The following is a 24,057-nucleotide window of genomic DNA, read 5'->3' as shown; positions in this document are numbered from 1 at the left end:
ACGAAGCACTCATTGCATATACTAATTTCATTAAATTGACACGACAATATATCAAATAGATTTATGTGCAAAAAAATCCAATCTTTTTTTTATTTGGCGCCATTTTAATTGACTAATTGCAATAACTACAGCATAAACATCTAAGTTATGTGGTCTGCAATGAAGGGATGATAATTTGCAGAAGCAACAAAAAGAATGAAACTACTCCAATGTTTATGAAAATAAAAAAGTAATACTACACAGCCTTGAGGTGTTTTTTTTCTTCCTAAATATAATTATACATTTTACAAGATGCATTTATTGTTGAGTTTATTTGAATCCAATTTTGTTAAATTTTTTCTGAAGTGATTGTGTTGGATGTTAAAAAACACAGGAATGGAGGCTGATAAAAAAAATATTGAAGATTGCTTGCGCCCAAGCAAGATTGAAGCGAAAAATGATATTAAAAGAAAACAGGATGACTAAGAAACGTGTTAAACAGTGTGGTATATTTTCTAAAAGCCAACATGGTAGAACATTGTGTACTCCACTGTCTGATGTTACATCTCAATTTTTGCCTGGAGGAAGACTTAACACTTCTAGAAGAGTACAATGTCATAAAAATACACATGCAGTTCCAGATAGTAATGTTTCTCATCGACAAAATCTATTGCCTAGGTTTGAGATGGTTTTTTCAGAGCAGGAAAAAGATAATCAATGCTCATTGAACAAGAGTAGTAGTTGTGAACAGTCTTCCTTAACTGCATCTCATTTTCATATACTAATGCAGATACTGCAGACAACAACATCCAAAGCAAAAAACATATACAACTTCAGACTCTGACTATTCCATACAATTTGACGAAAGATAAGATATTACTAATTACATCCTTACTTGACTATTTACTAAATAAACAATACACATTCACTTCCTATGCAGATATAGGTGACCCAATTTACACGTGCCCCTATTGCAAAGCATACATGTGGTATGAAGAAAGGATAGACAAGCATAAACATTATGCAATTTCAAAGTTTAATTTGTGTTGTGGAAATGGAAAAGTGCAGTTACCTCTATTGAAGGATGCTCCTACTGTTTTGAAGCAATTATTGTTTGATTCCAACAGCAAAGAAAGAAAAAATTTCCAACAACATATTCGTACATATAATATGATGTTTGCTTTTACATCACCAGGTGTCAAAGTTGATAACAGCTATAACAGTGGTCATGGTCCACCCAATCTAAGGATCCAAGGCCAAGCTTGTCATAGAATAGGTAGTTTGCTCCCACTTGTAGGACAAATTCCTAAGTTTGCCCAACTATATATTTATGATACTGAAAATGAAACACACAACAAAATCCAATCTTTAAGGTACGTGAAGCTAAAGTTTCTTTAAAATACCAATTTGATATTTTGGATGTTGTATTAATTAAGATTCTATTAATTTTCAGCAATGACAACAAAATTGATGTAGATATTGTAAAAAAATTAACAAAAATGTTAGATGAATACAATGTTCATGCCAAATTATTTGGAGTTGCTAGAGACCGTTACAGAGAACAACCTTTCCATGACCTTAAATTAAGGCTAATTGCTGCTAGGAATAAGGATGGAAGGTTATATAATATTCCTAGCGTTTCAAAAGTAGCAGCACTAGTAGTTGGTGACGTTGACAATGCTTCCCCAAGAGATATCATAATGGAAAATAGAAGTGGAAAATTGCAGAGAATTAACGAACTTCACACGAGCTACCTAGGCTTCTAATATCCTTTACTATTCTCATATGGGGAAGATGGTAATAGGCATGATGTTAATCATCGAGTCACAAGTACTTCAAAAAACATGAAGAGAAATCGCTTGACAATAAGGGAATGATTTTGCTTCCGAATTCAGAGTAGAGAATTAGAAGCACAAACACTACTAAGATCTAGGCGATTGTTCCAACAATTTGTTGTTGATGGATATACTATGCTAGAGTCTGAAAGGTTATCATTCATAAGAAAAAACCAGTCCAAGCTTAGAGTGGACAAGTACGATAACCTCTTCCAATCAAAATCAAGTACCCAAGAAGAAGGATCTACAAAAGGAAAAAGAGTTGTACTACCTTCTACTTTTGTTGGTGGGACACTATTTATGGAACAACTTTATTTTGATGGAATGGCAATTTGCAGTAATGCTGGTTTTCCAGATTTGTTTGTTACTTTTACATGCAATCCGAAGTGGCCTGAAATACACAGAATTTTATCACATCAAAATTTATCTGCATCTGATAGACCAGACTTGGTTGCAAGGGTTTTCCGAATAAAATTTGATAATCTTCTAGCAGATCTTACGAAGAATCATTTGTTGGGCAAGGTCATTGGATGTATATTCTCTTTTTCCTATTATTTGATAACCTAAAATTTTTTTTGTTCGTTGATATACTAATGGAATGAATTTACAATGCAGACATGTATACTATTGAATTCCAAAAGCGTGGTCTACCTCATGCTCATCTACTTCTTTTTATGCACCAAAATGACAAATATCCAACCGCTGATGATATTGATAAAGTAATATTAGCAGAAATTTCGTGCCCAATTGAAAATCCAAAACTACATCAATGTGTGAAGGATCATATGATTCATGGTCCTTGTGGAGTAGTAAATAAATCCCTTCCTTGCATGAAGAATGGGAAATGCTCACGGTTTTATCCTAAAAAATTTCAGAGTAGTACAACTATTTCAGAAGATGGATTTCCACAATATCGAAGAAGAGACAATGGAGTCTGTGTGGTCAAGAATCATGTTTCTTTAGACAATCGATCTGTGGTTCCATATAATCCTAAATTGTTACTTAAATATGAAGGTCATATCAATGTTGAATGGTGCAACAGAAGTACTTCAATTAAGTACTTATTCAAATACATCAACAAGGGTTATGACAGAATTACAGCTGCTATAGTTAATAATACCAATCGATGTTCTCTTCATGACCAGTCAGGAGATGAAATTAAACAATATCTTGATTGTAGATATATATCACCATCTAAGGCCTGTTGGAGAATATTTTCATTTCCTATTCATGGCAGGTATCCAGCTATTGAACGATTATTTTTCCATCTTCCCGGAGAACAATCAGTGTACTTTAAAGATGATGAGTTTATTGACGAAGTCATAGGAAAAGCAACTGTCGCAGAATCAATGTTCACAAGTTGGATGGAATGTAATAAAAAGTATGAACTGGCAAGAACTTTGACATACCCAGAGATTATGTCAAAATTTGTCTATGTCAAGAAAGACAGATGTTGGAAACCCAAGAAAATAGGGAACACAATTGGAAGACTTATTTGGGTTCCACCATCAACAGGTGAATTATACTATCTAAGGAGGATGCTAACTGTTGTCAAAGGTCCTTTATCTTATGAAGATATCAGGACGGTGGACAATATATTGTATTCAACCTTTAGAGAAGCATGTGAATCTTTGGGATTTTTAGCAGATGATAAAGAATATGTAGAAGCAATCAAAGAAGCCAAAGATTGGGGCAGTGAAAATTATCTAAGGAAACTTTTCGTGACAATGCTATTGTCCAATAGTGTTAACAAACCACTAGATCTATGGGAAAAAACTTGGAAATGGTTATGTGATGACATATTATATAGGGAAAGAATAAAAGCTGGCAATCCAGGTACGTTTCACTTAAATTTCTAAACTTATAAGAGAAATAAGTTACTGAATTAAGCAAAATGTAGACTTAAGTCACTGTATGTAAATGCAGAACTGCAATTATCAGATGATATATTGCGAAACTTGACGTTATTCCATATTGAAGAGATCCTACAAACTAATAGAAGAAGCCTAAAACAATTTCCAACAATGCCATATCCAGATGGTTATATTATAGCTCAATGTGGGAACATATTGGTGTACTCAAAACTTGACTATAATCCTGTCACTGAAGCAAATGTATTTCAGGAAAATTATGATTGCATGACAGGTATAACCTAATTAAAAATTCCTGAGTACATTTTTTGTTTTGAATAATTAATATCTGAATTACAATTGTAGGGGAACAAAAGGACATATTTCAAAAAGTTACTGAAGCTGTTATTAAAAATGTGGGAGAAATGTTCTTTCTATATGGCTATGGGGGTACAGGAAAGACTTTCATGTGGAGAACTATTTCTTTAGCATTGTGATCTAAGAGAAAAATTGTATTAACTGTTGCATCAAGTGATATAGCATCTTTATTGTTACCAGGAGGAATGACAACACATTCAAAGTTCAAAATTCCAATTCCAACCATGGAAAACTCAATTTGTAACATAGAACAGGGTTCTGAAGCTACAGAGCTACTAAAATTAGTTGACCTTATCATTTGGGATAAAGCACCAATGGCACACAAATTCTTTTTTGAAACTCTAGACAGAACCTTAAATGACATAATGAAAGACAAAATGAAACCAAATTTAGCATTTGGAGGAAAGGTAGTAGTTTTTGGAGGTGATTTCAGACAGATATTACCTATCATTCCTAGAGGTACTAGATCAGACATTGTACATGCAACAATCAATGGTTCATACCTATGGCAGCATTGTCAAGTTTTGACATTGACAAAGAACATGAGACTTCTACAACCAGGTTTACAAAGAAGTTCAACATCCGAAATTCAGGAATTCTCCGATTGGATTGTAAAACTTGGTGATGGTATGTTGTGCGAACCCAATGATGGTGTTGTGGATATCGAAATACCACCAGAATTTTTGATCTCTAATTTTAACGATCCAATTGAAGCTATTGTATTAAGCACATATCCTAATCTATTGGAGAACTATACAAATGATAATTTCCTGCAGAGCAGAGCTATACTGGCCAGTAGAATAGAAACAGTAGAAGAAATCAACAAATACATATTATCTTTAATTCTAGGTAATTATTAGGATACTCTTAGTCACATATGTTAGATATTGAATATGAATTATATATGCAGTAACTAATACAATGACTATTTTGCAGGACAAGAACAAGAATACCTAAGTGCAGATACAATTGATAAGACAGATAATCCAATAAACGATGAATATGATGTTATTACTCCAGATACAATTCATTAACTATATCAGGCTTACCAAGTCATCAAATAACCCTCAAAATCGGAGCTCCTATAATGTTGCTAAGAAACTTGGATCAATCAGAGGGACTGTGCAACGGAAGCAGATTAATTATTACAAGGTTGCAAAAACATGTAATAACAGCAAGGATTCTAAGTGGAAATAGAAAGGGTAACGAAGTTTACATTCCACGTATGTCTATGTCCCCATCTCAATCTCCTTGGCCATTCAAACTAATCAGAAGGCAATTTCCTATAATGTTATCTTATGCAATGACAATTAACAAATCACATGGGCAATCTTTGTGTTCGGTTGGATTATATTTGCCAAAACCAGTCTTTAGCCATGATCAATTATATGTCGCAGTTTCTAGGGTTCAGAGCAAATCGGGATTAAAAATTTTAATCCATGATTCTGACAAAAAATCATTGTCTTCAACGAGAAATGTTGTATTTAAAGAAGTCTTTCAAAATGTATAAAAAATTAATGTGAAATTAATGTGAAATTCCATGTCCATTATCTAATGACTTTGAAGTTATACAGTTTCAGATACAAAGAACAAAAAAAAAGGATGATACCTGATAAAAGGAACAACTTCGGCATCATATGAATTGTTGCATGAGCTAATTGTCTCAGAAATGGATGACATAGTTATTCCAACTAAAAACTGTGTCCTCATTTATTACAAGACCAACCATCGTAGACACGTAGTCATTTTCAATAAAGAATGCATTTATATACTGAACTCTTTTTCTTTTTACACCACCGCCACCTCCACTTTCACCAACACAGTTATAAATTCAATTAAACATAACCATATACACGAATCAATGCGCGTGAAACGTATTTACGTTGTAGAAACCCAATATTCGTTTTTGCAGATTTTATCAACTATTAAAATATAGGTTATTAAGTAATGTTCCATTTTGGTTTCTAAATGTAATTAATCACTCGAATTAATCCTATTTATTGGAAATTAATTTTCTTTTCAATCCGGAACATTTATTGATATAACAACACGTGATCCAAAATGAAGGTTTACAATTATATAAACTGATTCCATTAGTCATTAGCTGAATTAACAAAATTGTTTAATATAGAAACCCATACTTCATCCATTTAAATAAAACGTTGGCATACATAACAAAATACAAGTGCCAACCAAAAAAATATGTCATTGTGTGTAAAGAGCACCAAAATATTACCACATCATACATAAGTTAAACATTCCAGTTAAATATTCCAGCAACACACTAAATTTTCTGAACTACTATTAAATTGTCTTCATTTTTCATAACTTCCAACTTTATCCTATCACCAACGCATAACTTATTTTCCGTGACAAATCTCCTTCATCCACACCCCAGATAGCATTTAGTGCGTGATCTCTGAGCCCATCTAATTGAACACTGCCAGTACATTCCATTACCATTTGATAATAGGTATTCCTTCTTAGATCTCGAAAATGCAGTGGCAACGAAAGAAGCATTCAGATACTGAAAGAGGAATTAAAAAGATTATAAGTAACTGCAAAATATAATAGAAGATCAAATAACTTTACTGTAATAAATAAAATTGAGTCATACCAGCGACGATGCACCAACATCATAAGCACTCAAACATTTTATTAAGGTATTATCACTTTCTTCTTCTGCAACATCTTCAACATTATTTGCAGTACCAGAACAAGATGCATCATTTGTAGTATGGGCAATCTCGATTCCTTCCACTGAGAATAACCTATACAAAAAAACATTCAGTGATACATAACTCATATGCAAGTAGACTTCATCCTTCAGATTATAGTACTTGAACATTTTCCGAATCGGACCACAAAAAATCGTTGTTGCATTAGGGGTCACATGAAACTTAAACTTGAAAGTTTTAGAATTTGGATCAACAAACTCCATCTCCTGGTCAAAAGTTGTTTTCTTCTCCCAGAATAGGTGGAAATAAGGATCCAAGCTAATTGTAGACTGCATTCCGAAAATCATACAATATTAGACTAAAATATGAAATAGTTATTTTTACACAAAACAAGAATGATAAATGCTACACATTTACCTCTTTGGGAGTTAAGAGAATCCTGAAAGAAGACAAGAACCTAGACCACACCAAATCTTCTTCTGCAATGTAACTATCAGCTAGACCTCAATATTCTATTTCAGTCCATTGTAGGTCGAAAATCCTCAGTCGAAAATATCTATCACCACAAAATACAGTACAGACATAATGCAAGTCTCTCAGTTCATAAAATTCCTCGAAATAAGGTGGTATTCGAAAAATTTCCTTTCTTATCAGATCTTCCTCAGACTCTAAGTTCATAACATTGCCCATTGGGTCAGTAAAATAATTGGTCCCAAGAGTCAGTTTGTTTCCCCATTCAAGCATAAAACCATCTTCAAAATCCCTAAACCCCTGCAATGTCAATATATGCGAGGAAACGACAATATGAGACATGCATGTAAGACAAATTAACAAATAATGCATCAATAATATTTCAAAGATCAATACAAACAAAATACAAGTACCGATCACAAAATAAAAGCTCGCAAAAAAGCTATATAACTATAATAACGCAAATCAACTGCAAAAGTAAAATACTACTTACATCACCCGGATACAGCAAGCATATGGAGTTTTGGAACAGATTTTTGAAGCTGTATTTACCCGAAAATGACATCTTCTCCCACACCCACACAGCGGACCAGAGAAGGCAAGAACTGTGACTGAACTGAGAATGAAACCAAACGAAAAGTCTAATGCTGTTCCTTCAAAAAAACTGAATAAAATATACGGTTCCGGAAACATCTGATAATAATTAATTACCTCCTTAAATTAGAATTATATTATTTACAACGAAAACAAAAAAGTTTTATTTATTTTTAATACTAATTAATGCAAAATTATGATATGAAGTTAAAATTTATCATCCATAATTATATTAGGTTCCTTAATATAATTTTAAAAAATAAGCAAAATGGAAAATATATGATAAGTTGAAATACACACATTAGTAATATTTACTTTTATTATACTTTACTAATTATTATTATTTATTTTTATTAATTAAAGATTACTACTTATTCGTTTTATAAGAGAATTATTATTTTTTGTGTCTAAATATTACTGATCTAAAATAACACATTTAAAAAGTGTAACAATTTTCATACTATTTATCATATAATGTTGTCTGTTATCTTAGAATCCAAATAAATATAAGAATTAAAATATCTAAATTCCTATATAACCCAATTTAAATTACATATTTTAAAACATAACTACAAAAGTTAAATTCACTTTGACGTATAGAGTTCATATATATTACTTTTCCCAATTATAATATTCTGTAACGATATTTATGGGAAAAAAAATACCCATTACATAAAAAATTAACATTTTTTTCTATCAAAAATACAATATTAAAAGAAAAAAAACCACAAAACACCACCCGTGCGTACGCACGGGTATAGCACTAGTTTATTTTGAAAATAGAAATGACTTAATATTAAAATTTTGAAAATATTAATAACATGTGGTTCAATATTTACTCTTGAAACAAACTTATGTAAATGTCACGTAAAATATATTATTATTAATAATAACTTTTAAAATGTTATTTGTACTTATTTATATTAATATTAATATTCAAATTGGACTAGACAAAGACATCTATTTCAAATTTAAAAATTTCTCACACTTTAACCCCCATCACAAATGCATTCCAACATACTTTTCCTTTTCTTATGTATTAATTGGATAACCAATCGTGTTTTTTGTTTTTCTTTCTCATTAATAATATTATATTCTTCATCTCTCATTTTCTAGTTTTCATGTTCATTGTATACCAAATTTTTATAAGTAAGTTCTTTTTTACTACTCTCTTCCTACACATTTTTTTCGTTTCTCATTTCCTAGTTTTCATGTTCATTGTATACCAACTTTATAAGTAAGTTCTTTTTTACTACTTTCTCTTTATACATTTTAAAGTTTGCACAAAAGATGAAGTATGATAAATGGTTCAATTACTTTCTTTAGAGGTTTTGACTGACTTTTGAAACTTTAATTCATAAAAGAATAATATTTTTTTTATTTTTACACAACCGTGACATATTTTTCATATTTCAAAAAAACTTAAACATTAATTTAAAATATAATTTTGAGAACATATACATAAGTGTATTATTACAAAGTGAAAATTATAAATTCTTAAAGTTTTAAAGATATAAAAATCACTAGCGATTTTAATTTCAATTTTTTTATATAACTAAGATACATATTGTCAAATTTGAAATTTCAAATATGATAATAAAATTTGAATTTGAAATTCAAAATCGTAAAAATTCATAAAAATATGATAATAAAGTTTTAATTTGAAATCTAAAGTAAAAAAAAAAATTAAACTTTACCAAATAAATAAAAAATATATCTAATTTGAAAGATAAATATGGTACTTATATTTATCCAAATTTATTATCTTACAAAAACTATTTATTTGGTATAAAATTATATTTAAAATCAAACATGAAAATAAATAAATAGTATATATATATATATATATATATATATATATATATATATATATATATATATATATATATATATATATATATAAAGAAAGAAAGAAAAACAGATAAGTTACCTCCTTTTATAATGATTTCAAAAAGAAGTAATGAATTTATTTTTAATTAACATTTAGATTTTCAATAATACAGGAAATTTAAAATTCAAAATGTGGTAACAAATTTTAAATTTTAAATTTAGAATAGTAAAAAATGGTAAAAATATGATATCAAAGTTTAGATTTAAAATTTAGCATCAAAAAAATTGTAAAACATTAAAAAATTTTTATTAAATTTTTAATTATTTTTGAACAACTTTCACGTATTTTTTGTCATTTCACAAAAGTTTAAATAGTAATTTAAAAAATAAGTTTTATAACATGGACATCGGTGTACTACAATTGGTATATTACAAAGCGAAAATTATAAATTTTTAAAACTTCTAAAAATATAAAAATCATTAATGATTTTAGTTTCAATATTTTTTTTTAAAATTAGGATCCATATCGTCAAATTTAAAATTTAAAATATATAGTAATAAAGTTTGAATTTAAATTTCTAAATTGTAAAAAACTATAAAAATATGAAAGCAAATTTAAATTTGAAATTCAAAATGTAAAAAAATTGTGAAAATATTGAAAATATATAGTTAAAAAATTTGAATTTAAATTCTAAATTGTAAAGAACTATAAAATATGGAAGCAAAGTTTAAATTTGAAATTCAAAATTCAAGAAAATTGTGAAAAAATGACTCCAATAGAGGAGTCTACAAAATGTCTAAGTCTAACCTTTGTATTTTTGCAGAATCTATTCTTTATATTTGTTTGCGTGATCTACATTTTATAGTTTTTGATTGTTTATTATTTATATTTTATTTGCATCGTTTAACATTTATACTTTTAAATAATCTACTATTTATATATATATATATATATATATATATATATATATATATATATATATATATATATATATATATATATAGTTTATATTATTTATAGTTTTATAACGTATATTCTTCACATTTTTTATATCATTAACTTTTGTAGTTTTATAGGGTCTACTCAACCATTTTTATATTGTTCATCATTTTTTATTATTACGAAATCTATTATTACATTTTTCTAATTTTTTACTCAAAATTTAATTTAAAATTGAATTTGATTTTATTAATTTTAATTAACTCAATCTTAATATATTATTTAAAATAATTATATACAATACATTTTATTAAAAATACATATAAATAACTTAAATAATTTTTTGTCATAAAATCAATTAAAAGATCGTTATTGAATTTTATAAAATAAAATATATATCTTAAATTTAATTATACTTTTATAATTTTAAATTAATTTAATAAATATACTATAGTTTTTAATTTTAAAATTTTAGTGCCCGTGCGTTGCACGGTAGAAGAAGTACTAGTATCTTACACAGTCAAATCCGGAATCATAATTTAGATTTGAAAAACCTCATCTTTTGCAAAGAATTTTTCCTGTAGTTTCTTAATAAACTATAGAGTCCCTCTATGTTTTGCAGTCGTAGTGAGCGGTTGCCCTAGCAGGTATCTCTCTGAACAACATTTAAATTGATTTTTTAGAAGGCAATAAAGAGAGAGACTGAATCAATAAGGGTTTGTAGTTTTTTGTTCTGCTGTCTTGCTATCTTCTTTTCTGATAACTAAGGGTTAAGAATTACTTCATAAGCAAGAACCAAATGAATGATGTGTTTTCAGCTCTAAATTTTAATTATTTGACTGAGGTATGTTACAATAGAGAAAGATACCTCCTTTTCTCTATAGGAAATCGAGTTCTGCATCTCAACTAACCTTGGAGCTCAGACACCCTATACAAGTTACACCAGCCTCAAAGCTTCCTAGGACTTCAAAATAAGTACTTTGAAATCTTCTCACTATGCACTACTCATGTTTGATGTTATTTCTGCGTGTTTGTTTATGCATGACTAATTTTTCTTTGCTTTAAAAACAGTTCAGAAAACTGATGTGTGTTTCTAAATTGTATATAGCTGCCATAGTTTGAATTTGTGAAAACTTGCAGACAAATATGGCCAATGTAACCTTGGCAACACAAAATGCTGATTGACTACAGCATATTATGTTGTATTGACTTGTTCTCTGATTGAAATTCCATAGTGCTGACGTGCAAAAAACGATAGTTTTATTCATAAATGCTAACACTCGTATAATAATATCTCACGCTCTTGCATATGCCACAGCTACAAGGCTACCTATTATACTATTCTAGACCTCTTGCTAATTGCAGGGCCGGTATATTCTCACAATGATAAATCAGTATCACCCTAATGATGAAAATTTCCTATATAGTAGGATTTTTATAATATACATACTTTATCTAGCAGGCTAAGCATTTTAATTTATATCTGATCAACATAAATCGTGATCTGTCTGAATCCGATTGTTTGTGGGCTTCCCAATCTGTAGACAACCAATTGGTGGGAGTGTTGGAGTTTTCAATTCACCATAAGTCTGCCAGCAGAAGGGATCATATAGATGGTTTTGTTCTTGAATTGGTGTCAACTCAACAGAGGTTAAAGAAACATCTACACAAGGAAGGCTATCACTGCAGGCAAAGTGCACTGGCATAACTGTGTATGTCCCCTTTATCCTTTCATAGTTGATTCCAGCCAGAGAAACAGCCGATGTTTGGTTTTTGCAGTTTCTTTTATCGCAGTAGAATTGATCGATCACAATTGGGAATTGAACTTCAGAAACTTGTATATTTGAGAATAGTATTCCTTGTACAGAGCCCGACCCACCCTGCAGTGCAGATGTACATGTTAGTTTGTTAGAGATCATAATTTTCATCATGTTCTAGAGCTGGAAATGATGGCAGAATTTGGGTTGAGTGAGAACTTTGTGACATTTGATTGAATCATATTCAGCGTTGCTAAAAGAAACACAAGTGTTTGATCAACTGGATCGTAGGCTACAAGAAAAGACAATTTTCACTGCATCTTAGAGTAGCTATTAAGTTTGGTAATTTCTCATGTTACCTGAAAAATCATGTAAAATGCAGTTGAAGATTTAAAACGATTTCCTGTGTACTCATTTGTGCTCCCAGAACTAATTCAGTTAACAGATTATTGATTTCATTGTAATGACCATTCTTTAAAATGATAACCACTTCATGGTATAAAATGATTTTGGAGTCAAGTTTTCCGTTTGACTTAGAAACATATACTTTGCTTTGTGAGCTTAATCTTGGAAAATGCATTGCGTTTATTATATTTTACCTGCCATGTTTTGATTCTGACACCAGTCATTGTGTTGTGCATGTTGACATCTCTGACAGTAATGTTTGAAACACAGGCTCTGGTGTTATCCTTTCCTAGACTTCCAATGCTGATTCCATGCCCTGGTCCACAGTTGACATTGTGAACATAAACATTCGAGCATCCAGTTTGTATGGAAATACAGTCATCTCCTGCACAATAGTTGGAATTCAAATACAGTGAGCCAACTTGGACCATATATGTCAGTAAGTCTACATAGTTTGTTTTACTTTTATTTTTTGTCCATTTGCAATCATTCCCCAACCCACCCCAAAGTTTAGGTAACTTGTAATGGACCACTGGATATGCTAGCCTCAATTGTGTGTGGAGGACTGAAGAGGAATGTGAGGCAGAAGTTATAATTCCAATAAGACAAGAGTGATGGAAGAAATGAAAAAACAAAAGCTCTTATTTATGGAACTGAGTACTCTAAAGTTGGATGATGCAGTGTTGATTTTGCTGTTGACACGTGCCATGCAGCTTATGACTAGCAGGCATTGGTATTTTCCTTTTGTAGCTATGTGTCCAATCTGGTTGTGGATAGGATAAGATAATGCCACGCTCTTTTAAGAATCATAGAACATGCATATAAAAGTTATTTCAGTTTTCTTCTTTTTTGTCTTGAGTTTTCATTTTCACTTTAATTTTGTCCCTATCAACTACATTGTGCTCTTAATAAATTGTCAAATGAAAGGGAAATGTGGCACAAGTTGATGAAATTTTACCGCATGCCATAGTGCTGCCATATATCAGTACATCTTTGGAGTTCTGAAGGTGAATTCCATCTGTGTTAGGACTGTTCCCAGGGGATGATATGCTCACATTGTGGACCAGAACCCCATTGCAGTTGTCAAACTTGAGGTGGCATTGTGGGCTATTTAGAATTGTTATGCCTGTAACTGTTGGGTTAAAACTCCCATAGAAGCGTAGTGCCTGTGCAAAAAGAAATCACCTCCATTATATTCCAATAATAACTCCTAAACATGAATCAAATTGGTTCTGTGAAAGGTTTAAGATGGTCCTCACAGTTGGCTTGACAGATGGCATTTTTCCTCCCAGCTCACTTTGAATCTAGTACAATCACGCAGGTATAGAAGGCTCAGGTGAGTAACAAAATTGTAATGTAAGAAATTACAAAGCAAGAAATGTAAGAACAACACTAGCAAAACATTCTTCTTATAACACATTTCATTGTTATTTAAAATTTATAGAAAACTTCAAATTACCGGCAGTGGTGGACTTGGTACTGTCTGGTTTAAAGGGACTATGAGCTTTTCTTCATCATCTATGGGATCATCATATTGATGATCTTGCCACCACACAGAGCCCTTTCCATCAATAACACCATTTCCTTGAATGGTAATTCCCACCAACTTGGTAAATTCTAACCACTGTAGTAGTCCTCTGCCCCAGGCATTGGGGTTTGTTGGTGCAACAATGGTGCCATCAAGCTGACACATCATAACCAACCTTATTAGCATCACTTCAACTGAATTGTCGGTTGATACAGTATGCATAATAAACAGGGACAATCACGTGTAAAGGTAAATATGTGAAAATATAAAGAATAATAGGAAGAGGTAGTTTATTTTGTGGTGGTGGTGAAGACTTTGTCCTTGCTCACATAATTCTGTCTTTTATGCTAAACTTTTTAGCCATATTTTTCTATGATATGTACGATTTCTTGGCTAAAGCTCATAATTGCTAACTTAATTTTTATTTATTAGTTTACAAGTTGTATCAATTATTATGAATTTTCGAAAAATCAACTCTGTTAATTTGTCGAAACTGATTAGACAACTCTCCTGGAAATTACTCAATTTATTCTTCCTGAAAACGTAATGTTATTTGTAATTAATTTTCTTGAACTCTTTTAAATAAACTACATATACCTTCTTTATCATCATAGTCATATATTTTTGTTTAATTTTAACATTTTAACTACATTTACAACATACGAAAATGACAGGCATGTGTTCTGTCTATACCAGAATGACAGAAATGTTGATGTTATTTTCTGATGCCACATCACATTCGGCTCATGAACACACTAGTGGGGTATCATGTTTTTTTTTTTACTTTTTTTTTTAGCATTTTAATTCCATTCCTTTTTTTTATTTTCCTGTTATTTTCTCTTTTTCTCTCTGTTCATTCCTGCTACTTTCACTCTATGTAGATATGTTACCTGGAAAACGATGTTGGGTTTACAGTATGGGCCCGAGAATGAAATGGGCCCCACAAAGAAGACGTAGTCTGGTGGAATCACCATGGTTGATGCCTCTACTTTGCAAGCTTCAGCCCAAGCCGCTTGAAATGCCTGCATTCAATTTCAATGTATAGTTGTTTCAATTACAGTACCAACTTCCACATAAAATAATGAGTATGATAAAAAAATATATTTCAACTACCAACTCAAGATAGCAATTTAATTAAAATGCACTAACATTATAAAAATATTATAACGCAGAACAATTTCTGATGGATTCATAATATTTTCTTAACTTCATTAATGTGTGTCGTTATTGAATTTTAACACTTCAAATAAAATTTAATAGTTTCAAAATTTAAATAAATTTTCTCTGGGTTAATAAAATCACTGTATTAAATAATGGGTGGAGTTGTGATCACTGGTGTGTGTTCTATAAACTAAAAATTGTTGTACAAAATGTGACTCAACTGTCGTAACGAGAATCATTTTTGAAGTAGGTCCCACCCATTTGGCTTGTTCTGGTGTCTTCACTTTTCTGTATTTTTCACTATATATTTTGCTCTAATTCTACGTCACTGTAAACTTTGTTTAATGGTATATTACTAACTGAAGAGTGAAGAAGAGCAACACCACAAACAGAAAAGACAGGGAAAACAATTTCCTATGCTCCTCATGGCCTATTATTTTTACCAATTACCATGGACTTGTTTAGTTGGACCCAGATCATTTCAAGTTAGAAAAAGGAAAATTCTCACATAAACCGTAACCAAAGCCTTGTTAAATGGGGAATGTTTTAAATTGAAATTTATAACCTTAACTTTGAAGATTTATGTAATTGCTGCATTATTAGTAATTGGGCCACTTCACTTTTTACAGACATTTGTAATTACATGAGCATAACTGTGAGCACAAAAGTAGTTTTGAATAACATAGTATTTTAGAAAATTTTAACCACAAACCACCTAAACTGTATCCCCCTTGGCCACTACCCCCTTTTCCAGTAAATTTCATCATAACTATGCCTGTTCCCTGAATTGTACAAGGAACATTGAATTCTATGATAACTGAAAATTCTGAGTCTTACATGTTAACTAGTTAGCAGAAGTTAGATTAAGAGGTTGAAAGAGTTACCTTTGTGTCATCAGTTTTTCCATCTCCCTTGGCACCAAAATCTAGCACATTGAAGGTGGTGGAGGAAGAATGGCCTCCGTTGTAAGGTTTTGGTGGGGGAGTTGTGGGGGTATCTTCATTTGATGGTGGTGGATATGGTGGTGAGGGAATGGTTTTATGAGGTGGAGGCTTTGGTAATGTTGGGGTGGCTTTATGTGATGATGGAGGCTTTGGTTTTGATCCTCCACCATGGTTTTTGTTGTGACCATTTCCATAACTTTTTGCTTTTTTCTTATACAAAGCAGGTGATGCATCATCCCTGGTGCTATGCCTCCAGTGCTTGCCTCTTCTTGCAATGCAGGCTTCAAAATTGGAAGACCAAATGAGAAATACAATGAGAAACAGGTATGTGAAACCTCTGAAACTCAAAGGACTCATGTTGGTAACTTCTGGTGAAATGTGAATAGAAATTCAGCAGAGAGAGGGGTGAGAGAGCAACACAGAGAGATGAGAGAGGTTCTTTGTGTTGTTGCCAAAAAAACAAGTGACGGCTCTGTTTATATAAGGAGAAGAGTTGAAGGCTAATAATAATTGTGCAGGCAAAAACAAGTGTATTAAAATATTCTTCAAAATGCCAGGCATTTATGATTTCATTCTCAATTCTTCTTCTTTTTATCTTTCATTAATTAGTTTGTTTTCCTTTTTGTGAATTTTGGTTAGAATTTGTTTATTGGAGCTGCTATTCTCTTGCCACATACACAACAATGTCATTGCATGTGACCATACAAAGCGACAGTTAAGGGGACTGGTGTTGTTTTTTAACCATGACTTGTGCATGCCCTTCATTATTACCCTATTGGAGGAACTCTCAGCCCAAATCTACCTGCTCTATCTGTCAAACTTTCCTAGCTTAACCTCATCACAGTACCATTATTGTGACTAGATTAAATCCAAAATTACAAAAGTGAACACAAACAAAGATATTCCTCAGCATGTTTCAGCATCACAGAATGACACTAGGTAACAAGACAAGTTAAAGGTAGATGAGAGAGCTTCACACACCAGCCAAAGATAAAGTTCACAACTTGATGTGGATTCTATTTACCACCCTCGTCATTTTTTCTCATTTAACTTGTTTGATTCTTCCTCCACCCAAATTTTGCCTTAATTTTTAAACATGTATCATTGTTAATTTCATAAAACAAGATTTTGTGGAAATCCAAACCAAAAAACACCACGTGAATGGGTCTATAAGGTGTCAATGGCACACAAATTGTCACAGGTCTTTTATGATCACGTGCAACCTTCACGGGCCAAGAGTTCTGTCACTTTGTCTTGTTAAGCCATGAGCCACAGCTATGTGGTCAGAAAAACCCTCCAATTAAGCATTTTGTGTTCCTCTTTTCCTTATTTAACCGAAAGGGAAAAAAATTGGTGCTGAAGCACAAGAGATTGAGGGAAGTGAAGTTAACGAATAAAAAAAAAAAGGAAGCAAGGTATTGTACCAGCAAGGATGGATTTGTGTGAAACCATCCTTCACGCCCACTGATTTGCAGCATTTTTTTCATGTTTATGCAACACAACATTTTCTGTACACACACATGAATAACAACAAAAGAAAAAGTACGATATCATGCTCCTCCTGCACGAATTTCTGTGCGTGAGGTTCTCATATCTGTTGAGGCCCCCAAAACAGAAAAAAGTGAAATATATTGCATAGAAAAAGGTTCACTAAAATCAGACAAGTGAACAAGAAAATTCACTTTCATTAGATCATATGTCAAAATCCCAATGTGAGTGGGGGTCACATTAGTTTAATGTATCAATTACTGAACCTAATTCAGAGTTGGATCTCGTAATCAATTTTCATTCATTTCTTTTCACTGTTGCTCAATTTAAGGAACTACACCACCAAAGTTTCTCTTTCTCCTTCTCTTTCACACCCTCCACCATGTGTACGTCTTCTGCATAATGAGTTTTCCGCTCTGCAAACAATTACCATTTCTTCATTTACATGCATATATTGAATTTTAGTTTGTACGCTGTGACTGTTGCAAAGATAATTCAGGATCAATTTCGCTTTACATAGCCATCAAGAGTCACATATGCACAGAAATTTTCTTCTGCATATCCTTAACTGGGTGGAAGGGAAAATTCTGATTAATGTAAACTATACAAGTCACGTGAAGTGAGATTGAAGTAAAGTACTAGGCAACAAGTGCCACTGAAATATTATGTTACTGTAGTCATATTATTAATTAACATTCAACCACATCTGGGGTAAAATTGTTCAAGTTATTTGATAAATTAAAAATTACATTTGGATCAAAATTAGATTATAAAATATATATGTTCTTTTTCTTTTGGGTGACAATGATGGGCACGAGGTGCATTGGACTATCATATGCAATCATCAAACATCAAATATGGGTTTCTGTTATTTACATGTGTTTGCTTCATTCCCTGTGAGTTTCTTTGTACAGTAAACTGGCAGTGACACATTTACACAAATACCACCGCTTCATAGTGTCACTCAATAGTGTTTATCTGTAATTTCATTGACTTTTTTTCTATTCTTTTGCTTCCAACCATTTCTTTATCCTCACATGACCATTAATCTTCTTATAATGGTTCATCAATCAGTTTCACTGTTGAATATATGATAAACAGAGATTAAATTTTTATGTGTTGTTACAAATCAGTCTTGGTTTCTTTTTGAAGTAATTATTATAAAATGAATGATCTTATTATACATGAAAATTTATCTGACAAAACGACAACGCAGAACAACTTACATGGGGAATAAATTCTACAAATAATATGATCCCAAAAATTAGAGGTATAAGATATAAGCAAAGAAAATTTAGGTACATTTCTCCTTTTTGACAACTCACAATGAACTTGAGTTCAACCACATTATAATATTCAACCATCACCAACTATGGTACCTTTCTTACCTGTATGTTACTCTGTTTTTCACATTCGTGACAAATTTTTGCTGCTTTCGAAAATGTGCATTATACATAGTAAAATTCGAAACTTTCAACTGTTTATTTTTTATTTTATCCGCAAAAATATATTACTTTCTTACTAATACCCAAAATGCACAATTTGATTGTGCCCACGTATGCAATTGTAACATGTTTCCTAAACATGAGGACATGGTAAGAGAACAGAGACGGTTAATTATATAAAATACAATTGGTTCAATAAATAAACATACTTAATATTTTTTTTCAATGTATTAATTACTTAAACGTAGTAAAGTGCATAAGTTTTCTATATGTGAATCTACTTCAAACTTTTCATTTGTTCATTAATAAATGTTATCTTACAAAAACATATGAGAAGCTGGATCTGTACTTATAAAACATTTATGCGTAAAATACATAATTGATAAAAAACGTATAAGTTAACACATTCATTCTTTTAGGAATTAATTTGGATATTTACTAAATAAATCATTTTATTAATGTAAAACATTAAGAATTTTATAATTTATTTATAAAATATGAAAAATTACCTTTATTATTTTTTAATCTTATATCTTCTTATTATAATCTTTTATAGATCTAGTTAAATATATCTATCATTTACTAACTAATTTATCTATATTAACATACAAAATTGTTCCACAATATATAATCTATTATAACAAATATTTACAAAACAGGGCCCAACCCCAGACATCGACATAGTTATGTCTATAGAGAGGGCAGGTGGGATATAAAGATATATTGTTTTATTATCTCATACATGTTCTAAGTGACAATTATTATTAATTGGGTTAATTTTGATTTTTACTTTGTATTATCTTGGAAGATGAGAGAGTGGGGAAGAAGGAGTACCACACAAGATTCTTAGCCGTCTTTTGTGAGATGTGTGCTCGTGAACTATAAAGTCTTCTCGTGAACTTCATCTTCACGCACACAACCATGATTAGCTTTGCTTCTCATCCATTATTTGTGAATATATTTCAACGACCAACTATGTATGTGATAAACAATTTCATGCTTCCAACTGTGGCCATCCCTTTATCAATCATATAATATGGCCCAAACAAAATACTACTTCTATTCCTTCCTATATGACCTTCCACCAACCTCTTACATACTCATATGCCTACAAACTATTTTCTTTTTATTTGTCAAATATGTACCTATTTTATTAATATTATTACTTCCATATTATTTAGATCAAATGTTTCTAAATGAATTTAACTCTATAAGATAATTTGATACTCCACAAATTAAGTTTAACGAAATAAATATATTTTGAATTATGGTTCAATTAAATTAGAAAAACAAATTTACTTTAAATAAATTTGTTGGGCCTAATTTTAGGCTTCAAATGACTCTGACTTAATAATCAAACTTTAAATCATTCATATACATTAAATATACTTATCTCAAGTCGATGTAAGATATTCAACACAACCTTCTCACGGTATAGGTTTAGACATTAATGGATAGTCCAATTGCAACCCGATAACGAATGACACCGACAAAGATATCATCTTAAAAAGTGACAAATTCCACTCAACTTTACAAAATTAAAATCGGCTAGTAACATGAGATTTGCACTCACTTATATCTCGTAAATATGTTTTATCTCTAGTCGATATAAGATCTCCATAATTTGTCTCATACTGGGACATATACATCTCTAGCATGAGACTAAACTAAACATTAATGAGTGGTCTAATGACGACCCAATAAAAAGTGACATGATAGATTCACAAACAACAAATCTGACTAGAATAGACCTCATATGATTCTGATACCATATTAAAAAATGAACTTTAAGCCTAATTTGAGGATTGCACTCACTTATATATTATAAATTTATGTTATTTTTGATTAATGTGAAATCTCCAATAAATTGTGAGTTAAATGAATTATATTCGATTAATTTTTTAAGCGGAATGAGTTCAAGTTAAAGGCCATTATTCATTTTTTTATAAAAGTTTTGAATCATTTTCTTAGTCTAACATTTTTTTCAACTACAATAAATAAAATGTGGGTCGAGTAACTCACTTTATATTACAATAAAATATAAAATAAGTTGAGAACTAAATATATTAATGTAAGTCAAATTATCTAAGTGATAACTTAGAATGGGTTACAAAATTTCAAATTTATCATAAAATAAATAAGATTAATTAATTTTTTTAACTTTATTTGTTATGAACCAATTGTGTGTGTAAGGCACAAATTGTATCTTAATTGATACAAACTATACTTTAATTAATTTATTTGATGGTTAATATATATATATATATATATATATATATATATATATATATATATATATATATTAAAATAAATAATACTTCAATAGAGTAAGACACCAACAAAAGAATGGAAAATTTAATTTAAATATGTAAAAGTTATAATATTGTTAACTTTGGCGAGATGATTTCATTGTTAAGGTGTACTTTCAAGGCTAATTTAATATATATTAGTGATTATTTTGCTATTAAATTATAATATTTATAAATTAATTCATAATTTTTTTTTATATATTTAAGTACTAACTCAAACTTTTTTTTATTAACTAAATTATCATTCCATCACACATTCAATAGTTAAATTAATAATTCATTCACATAATTTTAGGAATATTAAGCTAACAAACTATGACTTTATTAAATTCGTTAAAATACTTAGAAATTGCTACATGCAGCCTTTCACGATAACAAAATAATATACTATTTATTTAATTAAGTTTTAAGCTTTAATAAATTTGAATATTTTTAGTTACAATTTTATTAAAAAAAATTATATGTTAAGTGTTTATAATTTTTATATTCTTTTCTTGAGTTTTCATAATTTACTTTTATCATTAATTGGTTGACGTGACATGTTAAGAAATAATTCTTTTAATATTTTAGTTAATGTAAGACGAATATGATGATTTCTATTGTTTTTAATGTAGTGGAAAAAGAGTTACTTGATTACAGAGATAACATACATAATAGGATAATATTACACTCGTATCACACATTTAAATAATAAAAAATTAATTGAAAAATACTCCAATTTTAAGTACTAAATAAATTAAAATTGAGAAATACTCAAATTTACCAAACAGATTTTAAAATTAATCATGTCATATTAACAACACTCATAAGTGCTATTAAATATTTTAATTGTTTAAAAATATTTTAAAAAGTTATAACTTAATTTTGTTAAATGTTGTTGAAATTTAGTACAACTTGTTCGTATCCTTCTAACAAAAATATGTCCTTTAATTGAATATAATATAATACACACATATTAAAAATAAAGTTTTTGTCTCTTATTGTTTCCCTGGATACAAATTTGTTTAATTATGCATCTGAGTATAGATTAATATTCATTAAATACTGTGCAACTCGTTAATGGTAGGGCCACGTTGTCGTTTTCTATCCTAAATAATGCACAATAATTTTTAATGAAGAAAATTAGAAGGTAAAAGATAGTATACATATACATCCACCAACTTTTTGTTTTTAATTTTGGTGGCTAATCCAAAGACATAATTTCGAGACGGAAAAGACTTATAATGTGACAAATTGGGTGGCTTTAATCATAAATTTATTGTTTTACCATAAAATTTCCTTTCTTTAATGTTTTTCTAAGGTAGTAATCTAATTAATCTTGTTGGACTTAGAAAAAAAAAACTTTTTTTACTCTGTATTAAAATTTATATTTTTATTATAATAATGAATAATTAAAAATGGTATTAAATTAATAAAAAAAATAAAATTATTAATAATTAATGATAATCTCACTCTTTTGATTTAGTATACACAATTTGATTTTCCATTTTTTTTCTTTTCCAATTTTCTCAATTTTCACCACCCTACCTCACTCATTTGGGATTCTCAAGAATTAATGTTAAAAACAAGGTTCAAATTTGATTAACTAAAAACAAAAGTTAGCAAGCATTGCATTTCCATTGATCTTGGGATGCACGAGAGTGTGGTTGGTTAAAAAAGCATATATACATAGATGTGGAAAGTCCATACATGATATCATTCTTCTTAAGATGAAGATGCCATAATGGTTTTTTTCAAAAGGACACCCAAGGAATTGGTTCATTATAACAACAATTCGATTCCTCATTCCCAAAACAATGAATGCAAAAGTTTGTGTAATATGTGCTACACTTGAGCTACTTCCTTTTCTAGCTTTTGCTTCACGGATCTTTCTAGAATTTCAAGACTAACTAAATCGTTTTGGTTTTCGAAAAATCAGATATGATTTCACTTTATTAATTGAGCAATGCCGAAGGCAATCCTAGTTGAAATTTTAAGAAGGAAAATAATTTTGATAACTTTTTCTTTTAAAATTGTTTAAATATTATTATCTATCGTAAAAAAAAATTGTCAAAATATTATTTTCCTTTTAAAAACTCTACCGAAAACCTGAACTTAGTTGAAATTACCCTATTGGTGTTGGTGTTGATGGTACAGTTTGTGGTGCATGTGAGTTTTTAGTTGGAAGAAAGTGTGGTTTGTCCATGTGAATGATGTTCAAAATATTGATTAAAGAAATAAAGAAAAACTAGAGACAAAAGTGTTTTGTCCCCATCGGTTTGTTTGTATCCCAATAGGCCTTGGTGTTGATCATCGAATACAAAAACCTATTTTAGCAATATATATTCACGGATCACTTTGAGCCCCAAAAGCTTTTTTTGCTTTCTCAATAATTTCAAAGAGCGAAATCTAATCTCTTAATTCTTGGCCTGTAACATGACCCTTATCCCACGGCTCAAAATGTCACACTCTCACACTCACACAAT

The 24,057-nt window shown here is 30.3% G+C and overlaps 1 protein-coding gene, 1 long non-coding RNA gene and 1 pseudogene across 9 annotated transcripts; 2 read left to right on the top strand and 1 right to left on the bottom strand.

Moving 5' to 3' along the window:
* Positions 1-457: 457 nt before the first annotated feature.
* On the top strand, positions 458-5,552 carry LOC114175432 (annotated as a pseudogene).
* Positions 5,553-11,081: 5,529 nt separating this feature from the next.
* Positions 11,082-15,270, top strand: LOC114178777. 8 transcript variants are annotated; one of them, XR_003603377.1, is made up of 6 exons: positions 11,096-11,202; positions 11,440-11,530; positions 12,100-12,267; positions 12,988-13,152; positions 14,920-15,008; positions 15,127-15,270. It is a non-coding gene; the product is annotated as an uncharacterized LOC114178777 (long non-coding RNA). The 8 variants fall into 8 exon arrangements; XR_003603379.1 differs by having other exon boundaries at positions 12,988-13,156; positions 14,942-15,008; XR_003603373.1 differs by having other exon boundaries at positions 12,988-13,156.
* On the bottom strand, positions 11,791-16,861 carry LOC114178776 (polygalacturonase At1g48100). Its single transcript, XM_028064866.1, has 7 exons — positions 16,291-16,861; positions 15,136-15,267; positions 14,177-14,401; positions 13,977-14,021; positions 13,676-13,883; positions 12,912-13,102; positions 11,791-12,435 (listed from the first exon to the last, which is right to left on the bottom strand). Exons 1-7 carry the CDS (start codon positions 16,705-16,707, stop codon positions 12,043-12,045), a joined length of 1,611 nt encoding a protein of 536 aa, XP_027920667.1. The 5' UTR covers positions 16,708-16,861; the 3' UTR covers positions 11,791-12,042.
* Between the last annotated feature and the right edge of the window lie 7,196 nt (positions 16,862-24,057).

This window comes from Vigna unguiculata, chromosome 3 (assembly GCF_004118075.2).
Source record: "Vigna unguiculata cultivar IT97K-499-35 chromosome 3, ASM411807v1, whole genome shotgun sequence".
Lineage (NCBI taxonomy): Eukaryota > Viridiplantae > Streptophyta > Magnoliopsida > Fabales > Fabaceae > Vigna > Vigna unguiculata.
Note: the sequence above shows the minus strand (reverse complement) of the source record. Positions and strands in the feature narration are given on the sequence as shown.

What these genes read in the sequence shown, in the direction of transcription:
- LOC114178776 (XM_028064866.1), bottom strand. Translation starts at nt 16,707, where the DNA reads ATGAGTCCTTTGAGTTTCAGAGGTTTCACATACCTGTTTCTCATTGTA. An exon ending in TACCAAGTCCACCACTGCCG is followed by an intron (nt 14,022 to 14,176) that starts GTAATTTGAAGT and finishes TGATTGTACTAG; the next exon opens with ATTCAAAGTGAGCTGGGAGG. An exon ending in TGGCAGCACTATGGCATGCG is followed by an intron (nt 13,103 to 13,675) that starts GTAAAATTTCAT and finishes ACTATTGTGCAG; the next exon opens with GAGATGACTGTATTTCCATA.